The sequence below is a fragment of the Sinohyriopsis cumingii genome, chromosome 12 (assembly GCF_028554795.1).
Source record: "Sinohyriopsis cumingii isolate HCF-2022 chromosome 12, ASM2855479v2, whole genome shotgun sequence".
NCBI classification, from domain to species: Eukaryota; Metazoa; Mollusca; class Bivalvia; order Unionida; family Unionidae; genus Sinohyriopsis; species Sinohyriopsis cumingii.
In genome coordinates, this window is record NC_142972.1 from 95,819,245 (window position 1) to 95,830,368 (window position 11,124).

The following is an 11,124-nucleotide window of genomic DNA, read 5'->3' on the forward strand; positions in this document are numbered from 1 at the left end:
TTGTGTTCAATATGAATTAAAATCTTTCTTACAGAATGCATATAGTTTTATAGTTTGATTGAGTTTGGTTTTGTTAAACAACCTTATATTTCTTGTAGAGTGTATATAATCTAGGAGATTTTAGGAATCCTCAGAAACCAAAGCTATGCCTAATTTTCATTAGGAGTCCTCAGGAGCCAAAGCTAGGTCTGATTTTCATTAGGAGTCCTCGGCAGACAGAGCTTGGTCTGCTTTTCATTAAGAGTCCTCAGGAGCCACATCTAGGCCTGATTTTCTTGTCTTTAGGAGTCTTCAGGGTCCAAAGTTAGGTCTGATTTTCTTTAGCAGTCCTCAGGGGACAAAACTTGGCCAGATTTTTGTGAGGAGTCTTCAGGGACCAAAGTTTGGCAAGATTTTCTTTGCTAGATTTTCCTTAGAAGTCTTCAGCATCCAAAGCTAGGCCTGATTTTTTTAAAGTGTCCTCAGAGTCCAAAGCTAGGCTTGATTTTATTTAAGTGTCCTCAGGGTCCAAAGGTAGGCCTAAGTTTTTTTAATTGGACTCAGAGACCAAAGCTAGGCCTAATTTTCTTTAGCAATCCTCAGGATCCAAAGCTAGGTCTGATTTCATTTAGAAGTCCTGAGGGACCAGAGCAAGGCCTGGTTTTCTTTAGGAGTTGTCAGGGGACAAAGTTAGATCTGAATTTCAATATTAATGGTTCTAAATCCCAATATAAAATTTTTCAGATCACTTGGGATTCCCAATTTTAGCAGTTTTCTCCTTAAAATTTTGAAAGATTCCAAATGGATTTTAAAAAATTCTCTCGATGGGATCAAGCTTGCCTTATTAGCTCCCAAATGAAAAAAATACATTAATGTAAAAGAAATCAATTAATGATTATGTTGGTCTTTTACATTTGTCATTCATTTCAAACTGCAAACAAAAGAAATCCTTATAATTTAGTCAGCCAACTGTCCTCATTTCTTTTGATTAAAAAAAATCCTGAAATTTGTGCATCAGAGACAATTTTGCCCAGTACTTGAGGTGCTAAGTACATTATCCCATATATATCAATGATATATATATATATATATATATATATATATATATATATATATATATTGTTTTAAAAGGGGTAAAATACATTTCTTCCTACTCTAATTTTAAAGCCAGGACAATAGGAAAGACGCATACTTTTGGGATCAGAGTGGTTGTACAGTTACATTTTTTGCTGTATAGGCTTTTTAACTTAAAGGAGATACTTGAAGCCCATAATGCTTATGCTATCAGACTGCAACGACCTAGAACAGGTAAATCTTTTCCAAATAAAATGGTTATAGCCATTTATCATTGTACAATTTACCAGCTATGGCATTTCAGCTGTTTTAGCAATGGCCATCCAAAATATTTTGCACAGCAAGAAAGTTAATACTAAACCGTGTAATGTTTACGAAAAAGTTACTTATGTAATTCATTTTTTCAGGCCAGGTATGTAATTGTGTGTATTTCTCCCACATACTGTGAAGATGCTGCCCTTCCCTGCAACACAAAACCCATTCCTGACGTACAGAGATTGGACGTGAGATACATCTATGACCATCTGCGAACGGAGTACCATAAAAATTGCTCTCAAAATATGAGAGTCATTCCAGTTATTTTTGAAAAAAGTGGTGCAAACAGAAAACATCTGCCGGTTTTCATGGCGACAACATATGTATATACCTATCCTCGACAAGTTGACAGTATTATTGAATTTATTCGGAGATTCACTCCACCAGTGAGATGAATGTGAAAATTGTCAAAATGAGCTTCTGAACTCATACTAAGTTCCAATATGGAGATGTGCTTGAATTCAGAAACTGGCTACAATGACTATGTCATATTAAGAGGAATAAAAATTTTAACAAAATTACAGATTGCGATATGATGGAATTCCCTTGATTTAGAAAATGGAGACTCAAGGACTTCTAGCTAAGAATGTAGGATAAACAATATAGGTTTTTAATTTTGTATTGCATTGATAGAAGTAATCTATATCTGCACTGAACAGACAGAGAAACGATCTAGGAAAATGGATCTGTAAATGCAGTGTTTGTGAACAGAACTATTTGGTTGCCAAAGCTAAATGCTATGGTTAAAGGTATGTGCATGTATATATGCTATGCAAAGAAAACAAAAGGGAGAGAAAGGGTCAGACAACACAGACAGAGCTTTGCAGATGTGTAGATTGTGAAATGCATAAACGGCAGCAAAATTTGTCTGTGCTGCCTGAGCATCCTCCTTCCATCCCTCCTTCCATCCCTTCTTGTCAACTGAAATCACAGGTCAAAGGACATTATGAACTCTGAGAAAATATGCAAAAGAGCTCCTAAGACTCTTGAATTGATTTTATTAAATGTGCCAGTGAAAATTGTTTCAGTTCTGTTATTTGGAAAAGGACATATTAGAACTTTTACTGGACACCTTTAGTTCTTATTAAGTATGATATGTTTCTTTGTGTATGTCAGGTTAAACACCACTTTTAAGTACATGATAGGCTATGTATGATGACCAGTTTACTTGGTAGAGGAAGAACCCGGAAAGAACCACTGACCCACATTCTCCCACACCCACACTGGCAGAATTGAGATAATGCAGGTAATCTGTAAAAATGAGCGCCTACATGTAAAACAACTCGGCCACCCAGGCCCCAGCAAGCACTGTACATGTACCGTGCATACTCACTTATAAGTCAACCACTTTTACTGAAAATTTGATTCATCCAGAATACGGGTCATCTTATAAGCGTGAGTATTTCAGAACTTCATCTTTTTATTTAACAATGAGGACGAATTCTTGGACTTTGTACCAGATGACATTAGAAAGTGACATTGATAGGATACTGTGAATTAAAAGAAATGTGGACTTTTTTGTTGTTGATTTTTAAGATGCATGGAATTAACATATTATGGGATATTGTGAACTGGATCATTCTGAACTATGTGACCTATAATTGAATTCATGGATTTATCATATAAATGGATTCAAAAGATCAAGGATTATCGATTTTAATGGATTTAACTGGGAAAAATTATTAAATATATTTTGTTGTGACATGTTCTGCTCAATAATATAAATGTATTTTACATTGGTTCTGTCATTTTTATTCATATCTATATATCTATCTCATCTAGATGGGTTTGTGTAACTCTGACTTACTGACTGCAAGTCACTCCTTTCGATGGATCTTACAAAATACACCTTGACCTAAAGGAGGGCCCAAGACAAATTGGCTTATTATAGCCCTAAAAAGGGAAAGGGGGGGGTCAGCTTATTAGCATATAAGCAAGTATATATATATATATATATATATATATATATATATATATATATATATATATAATTATGCAGATATATGCATTTTGGCATAACTTTAAACTAGGTTGAATTTATATTCTTGCTTATCAATAAAGAATACTTTCATAACATATTAGTCTTTTTTTATACAGTTATCTTCTTCAATACGAGTACCATTATTATATATATATATATATATATATATATATATATATGCACATACATTAGATAGAATGCATAATGTACATTTCATAATTGGCATCCTGGACCAGTGCTTACAGTGGTATAAGGTACATGAGTGTGTGTGAGTGTAAGATTTGGATTTTTAACATAGTGTTAATAATTTTTCAGTCATATCGCTACACAGTCTGCAGTGTGCCAGTTTATAGTGATGTCTAGCACTGGGGCATCATGCCGCAGGCATGTAGCATGATGTCCCACCAAGTCACATTATCCTGACACCAGGGCGACCAGTCCTAACACTAACCTCTTAATGCTGATCTCCAAGCAAGGCAGCTGCTTGTACCATTTGTATAAATCATTGATATGACTCCTACAGTTTTTGAACCTGCAACCTCCCGCAACCGAGGCAGATGCTCTAACCACAAGACCACTGTAGCTGTCTGATAGCGCACATAAAGTAATAATGATGATTAAACTGTAATAGTGGAACCAGTGCCAACAATAAAATGTGCTACATGAAGTATACCTGATAATCATAATTAACGTATCGTTACGTTATCGATGCTACCAATTAGACACAATACATGAACTATACGTGGTAATTTCATGCTAATGGTGAAACCACTGCAAAAGAAATCAATCCAGTTTTTTTTAAACCTGATTTTATTCGGTTTAGAGTTGTTGTTAATTTGTAAAAAGGCATTTTAATTATTAGTGTATCTATAGCTAATGCATGAGTGACTTGGGGCTATTTAGTGGTGAGGGAAAATATCAGATACTTTAACTCGTTAAATCACTATTTTGTGCACACACAAACACACATATGCATGTGGGGGAGGACTAAACTAAGCTGTATCACTCCATCTGCATCATATTTTACAGATACAGTTTCTAACAAATTGGTCGGATGATTGTTAGAGCACTACTCAGTTTTAGCTCACTTTTACGTTGTAGAGAAGAGATGTTTTACCAGCATTTATGTTCAAATATAGATAAAGGCGTATGTATCACTTCAGATTGGAGTTTTAGGGCATCTGTTTTCATCGGAGGGGGATAACTTTGTACATTCATGTACATGTATATTTATTATAACTTCTTGACCAAGATTTTACCTTCGCTTTTGGTATGGTCTTTTATCTATTATTGCAGCTAGTATAAACTGCCAGACCATTATTAAGCAAACTTATTATAATGCATTCTGGCATAAAGCCATCCAAAAATGTAGAAATTATGCCAATTAGAAAAAAATACGGCCTCCATTACTTGAATAATAGAAAAGTCTTTAAACATATTCTTTGCCAAAATTGTTGATCACGTTTACAAAGTGTCCAGGCATGAATGCCTTTAAAGTTACATAAATGATTCTGATCCACCAAATATTGCTACTTTTACAAGAGAAGAAGAAAATTTGCTCATTGTCTATAAACAATTGTAATTTTTGAAACAGTATCAAACCATTTTGAACAAAACCAGGCACAGGACATTCTGGCATAATAGCCATTTCCATTACATAAATTATGTCAATCCACCATTAAATGTGGCCACTAAATTAGTAAAATTTGAAAACAAAACTTGTAAGCAACTTCTTCAACCACATTGAATACATTTAGAATTAAAGTTTACACTCACCTAACATTATGACCTTTCACATCAAATGCGGTTGCCAGTATCAAAAATGTAAGTAACTTCTTCACTGAAACTGCATAACAAAATATAACAAAATTTGACTTGAAGCATTCTTATACTTAGAGCTTTCAAACATTGACAAATGATACTGGTTTGCTTTCAGTTGTAGCTGCCATTATTAAAAATGGAAATTTCTTTGGCTTAGATGACATATTTTAACACCATTTGTCAGAATTGCACCAGATTTTACAAATAATATTTAGGCATCAATCACCTATCAATTATGACTATTTTAAATTAGAAATATCTTTTAAAAACGTCTTTACAACTGCCTAACGGACTTCAATCAAACCTGATGGAAAGTACCCTGGAGTTTATCCCACATCACTTCTACTACTAACAGTAACAGCGAAGAAACATTTCCTTGATTGAAACATCCCTCACTCCACCCCACAACAGACGTTACAAAGATTTGACACAAGGTAACATGGCGCAAAGGCCTTTCAGCAAAGGATACTAAGTGCAGTCAAATATGGATGGAGATAGTTAAAAATGCCTGGGAAACATTGACACAGTTGCTTCATAACAGATGGAATCAACTGCTTTCTTATGAGGATAGTAAGTGGATATCATCCCAGTGAGCCACTTGAATCTCTTGTACAATTTAGCCAGTTTTTGGGCACCCTGTATGCAACCTGCTAATCCTAGAAACCTGCAATTCATCGGGGGGGGGGGGGGGGGGGGACAATGGTGAGTCTTAATATTTTATCCTGATCACCCAAATAATAGACTATGACCTGTATGCCATATTGCACTCATTTTTCTTAACTTTTGTTGTTGTTGTCATATTTCAGCACACGATAGGCTATGCATGGCGACCAGTATTAATGGTGGAGGAAAAACCCAGGAAGAACCACCGACCCACGAGAAGCTACTGGCAAGCTTTCTCACATATCCACGTTTGCCGAATCCTAGACTCAAACCCACGCAGACAGAGGTGAGATGGCAGTGATCCGTAACGGAGAGCGCTTAACTTTTGTGTTTTAAGTTTAAAGGTATTACTCAGGGCCTGGTCATGCTGGTATCATCACTCTGTATGGCTGTATTCCATACTCTGAGCAAATGTAGGTTACAGTGACCATCATTTCACACTTTTTACTGGCTTTGGTTTAAATATTTGCATTTTCTCATGACCACATAGACTTGTTTCACCCTGTGTACATACTATTTATTATACACGTAGTTGGAATCGTGAAAGTTGGTGAGCAGATGCATCTTGCCTACATTACAGAAGTATAACATTATAAGTAGTGCCTAACTAGCATGGGCTACATATTGTGTTTCCATTTTGATTTTATAAACTATGTACTTGCGACCATCATCAAGCTAGAAATATGCATGCATCTTTAATAGTACTCGGGGTAACGTTACCAGGCGAAGTGGGGCATTAATTTGCCTACAAAGTGTAAAATTTGCCTTCTGTTATGAAAGCGAAAATGGTTTTCGCCTTTTTTGTTTTTTTTAGGAACACTGAATGAACGTCCCTTTTGAGATACTCTCTTACCTTGGCCAGGTTAGTTCCATTGTTGTTATATTTAGCTCAAGGCGAAATATACACTTCAAGCCATCAAATAGTTGGTGTTGATATCAATTACGCCGCCAAACAAACTCTTGCACAGTCACAGGCATGTGTTTTAATAGCTGATTGACCATTAACCATTTCCAAGTTAGCAACTATTACTACCCGATTTTGGAAAGTTATCCTTTCATGATAAAAAATATAAAAACCTGTGTTTCGAAACTGAAATTTATGTAAATAGCAATTTGAATTTGAAGCACAGAATCGGTAACATGAATGTTTTAACTGTTGCGTCTACATTATTTTCTTGATAAAAATATGTTTGGAACCGTAATGGCGGACATCGCAGTTCTTGAAAGTACCGTTTTATTAGATTCTCTCTTTTCATATATCACCGGGCAAATATATTCAGGAAAATATACAATATGTAAGAAAACAGAGACTAAGTAAGAAGTTATTAAAGATTTAGCTAGTATGCAGTATGCATATTTGCATGTAGCATTGGTTTTAAGCAATACTTTATTTTCAAGTAGAAAATACATGGCATAATTCAAATTAAGGAATGAGAGCACACCATATATATATATATATATATATATATAGCGTCTCACTTTTCCTCCCACTAAACCCTGTTCAGCTCTCTCTTCTCTCTGTTCTGTCCAAAAGAAGTCACTTCTCCCTAAAATTCAAGTCTATCTTGACCCCTGAGTACCACACATTTCCAATAAAGAAAGGTCACTGCAACCTAAATTTCAGACTTTATTGATCTATGTTGTTTTTGGCATTTAACCACATAACATGTAGATATGCATAAAAATGTGGTGAGGGGACTACTACACATCATCACAAACGTAGATCACTGTAGTTCATATTTTACGTTTCACTGACTTGGGGAAAAATTTGTTTTCGGTGTATTTCTTAAGTGTTCACGCTAAAAAGAGGCCTAAAAACTGCATCTCTTGAAGTACTATACCCTTACAACGAAGAAAGATCACTGTGACCTACATTTCACATGTTGCTGGCTTAGGTTAAGCTTGCGTCTTTTTAATCTTGACCACATACATGTTATAGGCCCTTTATACACGCTGTTATACTTAGCATAATTACACTATTTGCGTATAATTCATGTTTCAAGACTTTATTGGACACATCTTTGAACCGTTCCCACGACTTGTGTGGGATAACCTATGTAATCGGATCTTTCCTGGCGATTGTCCAACGTTTTACTGGTGTATCAGCAAAGCACTTTAGTACAGGCGTGTAAAGCTCCACCCGTTCCCTGTTTGCCAGCATAATATGACATTGTAAGGTAGTTTCTCGTTACAGATATATTGTTCCCTAACCAACTCATAAAGGTCTCTATCATATATATATATATATATATATATATATATATATATATATATATATATAAGAGAGAGGGGCCCCGAGTGGCCGAGTGGTCTAAAGCGCTCACCGTTCCGGATCACTGCCATCTCACCTCTGTCTGCGTATGTTTGAGTCCAAGGCTCGGCTAGCGTGGGTACGTGGGAAAGCCTGCCAGTAGCTTCTCGTGGGTCGGTGGTTCTTTCCTGGGTTTTCCAGGGTTCTTCCTCCACCAGTTATACTGGCCGCCATATATGGCCTATCTTGTGCTGAAAAATGGCGTTAAACCCTAGAACAAAAAAAAATCAGAGGACTGAATTCTCATTTATTCGCATTGTTCACTGTGCTTAGTTTATATGCATTTATTTTTCAAGAATGATACATGTACTTTAAATTTTCGAACAGGTGACATTATTTACACTTTATGGTATGTTACATTATTTCGATATCTGTAAAAAGTTTTAAAAGTAAATATTATATATTCATTGGAAGCAGCATAGGATATTATCCTTGCTTTCATCCTTATCACAGTACACTCGTGTATGCTTTGGTGTTTTTCTTTTCAAGAGAAATAGCTTATGAAAAATAAGTGAATAGAGATATCACTTGTTGCGTACGTTGTATGTGTTAGGCCATTTGTTTTGGAGGATTTTTTCTGATATTAGAATCCTGGTCTTGCAGCAAGAATTGTGCTCGTTCGAATCCGACATAGAACAGGACAGGTCAGCAGTCATGTTGTATCTCTAGATGAGATAATTCTCCACATAATATATCCTTGTATGTATTGATGTGTTGTCAGACATAATTATCTCTATTAGCTGCTCAATTTATTTATATTTGTAGAATAATTCACAACGTTTTAGGAATTCAGAAGAAGAAAACAATCATTCATTAAAAGATTCGCACGTGTCGACAACGGCATTACTAAAGGAACACATTTTCTTTTATTCGTCACACAAACAAGTGTGTTACAGTGCAAATCAGATAAAAGACGCTAGCAGTGGACCATAATGGAGCAGGATGACTTTGATTTTTGTAGTTGTTAGTATTGGGCCAAAACAAATCGATTTTCTGAGTTGGACATTGCTATCAATGGCATCTTGTACTTGAGGAAAGAAAAGAGGACCATAACGCCATTCAAATCAATTTTGTCGTACTCAATAATATATGCCTGTCATTAAACTATTAATTTCTAGAAACATATCAATCCATATCTAATACACTATGCCATGTTTTACCTTTTGTCTCCATATAAAACGCAGTGTTCATGTCAACATATGCAGTCTGCACACTCATTGATGCTATGATAGATTACGTGTATAAAAGTAATCCGCTCCAGTTTGTGATTTTTTTCATGGGATGTTTTCTTTAAGTTCAGAAACATCTCACGCACTTACTGCATTTAAAAGTCAAATTTTCCATTTAAAAGCAGGTACAAGATGAAGTTTTTGAATAAGTGCTATATCAATACACATACATGTCTCGTGTTTTTACATGAGTGTAAATCGTGACAATGCCTAATAAATCAGGTTTTTGTATAATGTAATTTCGTATTAGGAGAAAAGTTGGAGCACTTTTGGTCCAATTACATGCATTTTAGCACCTGTTCTGGCATCGAGCTCCTGTGGACTTAAAAAGGTATAATTTGATAAAGTATAAAGACCACTCAACTATAAGCTCATAGACCTTGATGGTTTGATCTCGATGACACATCACCACTTTCAAGACTATCATGTCAAGACCAGTAAGATGCTTTTCCCAAAGACACACCATGGTATCATGGGTTCGACCTGATTCAGTGGTGGGAATGGAGCGTGCACCCGTTTGCCTTGATTCCAAACCCTTAACTACTGAGTCATCCTGGTTCCGCGTATACCTTGATCTTCTTATGCATATTGTTCTGACAATTCATAGTCAATTATTTATTTATTTTTACCAATAGATAGGAAATTTAATACAGCCACCAGTTAACAAATACAAATTTAATGTTACGAAATAAAAGTTTCATAATTATACTAGATAAATACGTTTGTAATCTATGTCTGTATGCCTCAACAGGGGTCAGTGACCACCTATAGGGAAAAGTACGAGACAAGGGCGCCATGGGGCTATGTCACACGGCGCCATGCAAAGTGAACAGGCCCATGGAAGAGTCTAAGAAAATAACCCCATGGGTGAATTCACTACACACAAAACAAAGAAACAAGGAGTCGCTCTCTCTACAATACTAACTCCAGTACAGCTCTCGGACTGTACAGCATATCCCCTTAGTGGGAATCTAAAACAATTTAGGAAAGATTTTTGGCAATTAAATAAGATAAATAAAGGCAGCCAAATTCGAGGTGGGTGAAGTATAATAAATAAAGGAAATATGGAGTCCACTCGAACACAGCTGACCCTACCTAATAAATATACGAGCGAAGAACGACACACAATATAGCAGACGCCAATACAGTAAGAATTTTTTTTCTCCTGTAAAACCATTATCACACCGTTACTTTGCCAAAATTCAAAAACAATAAAAATTACTTAATCACATTAAATAAAAATCATATCGGATCCAATAATAAGGATCATGGGACAACTGTGAAAGAATTTGAAATAGAAGGCTATCCCCACATGAAGACATATATAGCATTCACAACATATAGCACACACATAAATAGCACATATGGGATATAGGAGACCTCTAACCAAGGTCAAGGAAAACTTAGGAAAGGAATTCCGAGCAAGGTGATAATAACCTAATCGGATGAACAATCCTATAGATAACATTAGGGACTCTAAATACCCCGACAAAAAATTCAATGAAAATTTTTGAATGAAATTTTGTTTATAAACTTACAAACAAACAACACATCAGGGGGACACAAAAGCACATAATAACACTTTGTACTTTGGTTAGGTGGGGGAGGATCTGTCTGGTGCCCCAAAAAAAGAAGTAATGAAACAAGGCTATCGCAAAATCAGGTATGCACATTCAGAAATAGTTTTCTTTCATAAAATAGACGATCCAGTACGTTTTATTGTCAACATTTCAACCTTGGCATGCAATGAA

General features: G+C 35.7%; 1 protein-coding gene across 2 annotated transcripts in view; it reads left to right on the forward strand.

The window, feature by feature from the left end:
* The window catches only part of LOC149787028 (uncharacterized), a 40,280-nt gene extending 37,173 nt beyond the window's left edge, over positions 1 to 3,107 (forward strand). For both annotated transcript variants that reach the window (XM_089977573.1, XM_089977574.1), the window contains exon 5: positions 1,461 to 3,107. In XM_089977573.1, coding sequence (XP_089833699.1) covers positions 1,461 to 1,763 — 303 coding nt within the window. In that variant the 3' untranslated portion in view covers positions 1,764 to 3,107. The remainder of the gene's footprint in view (positions 1 to 1,460) is intronic.
* The last annotated feature ends 8,017 nt before the right edge of the window (positions 3,108 to 11,124 follow it).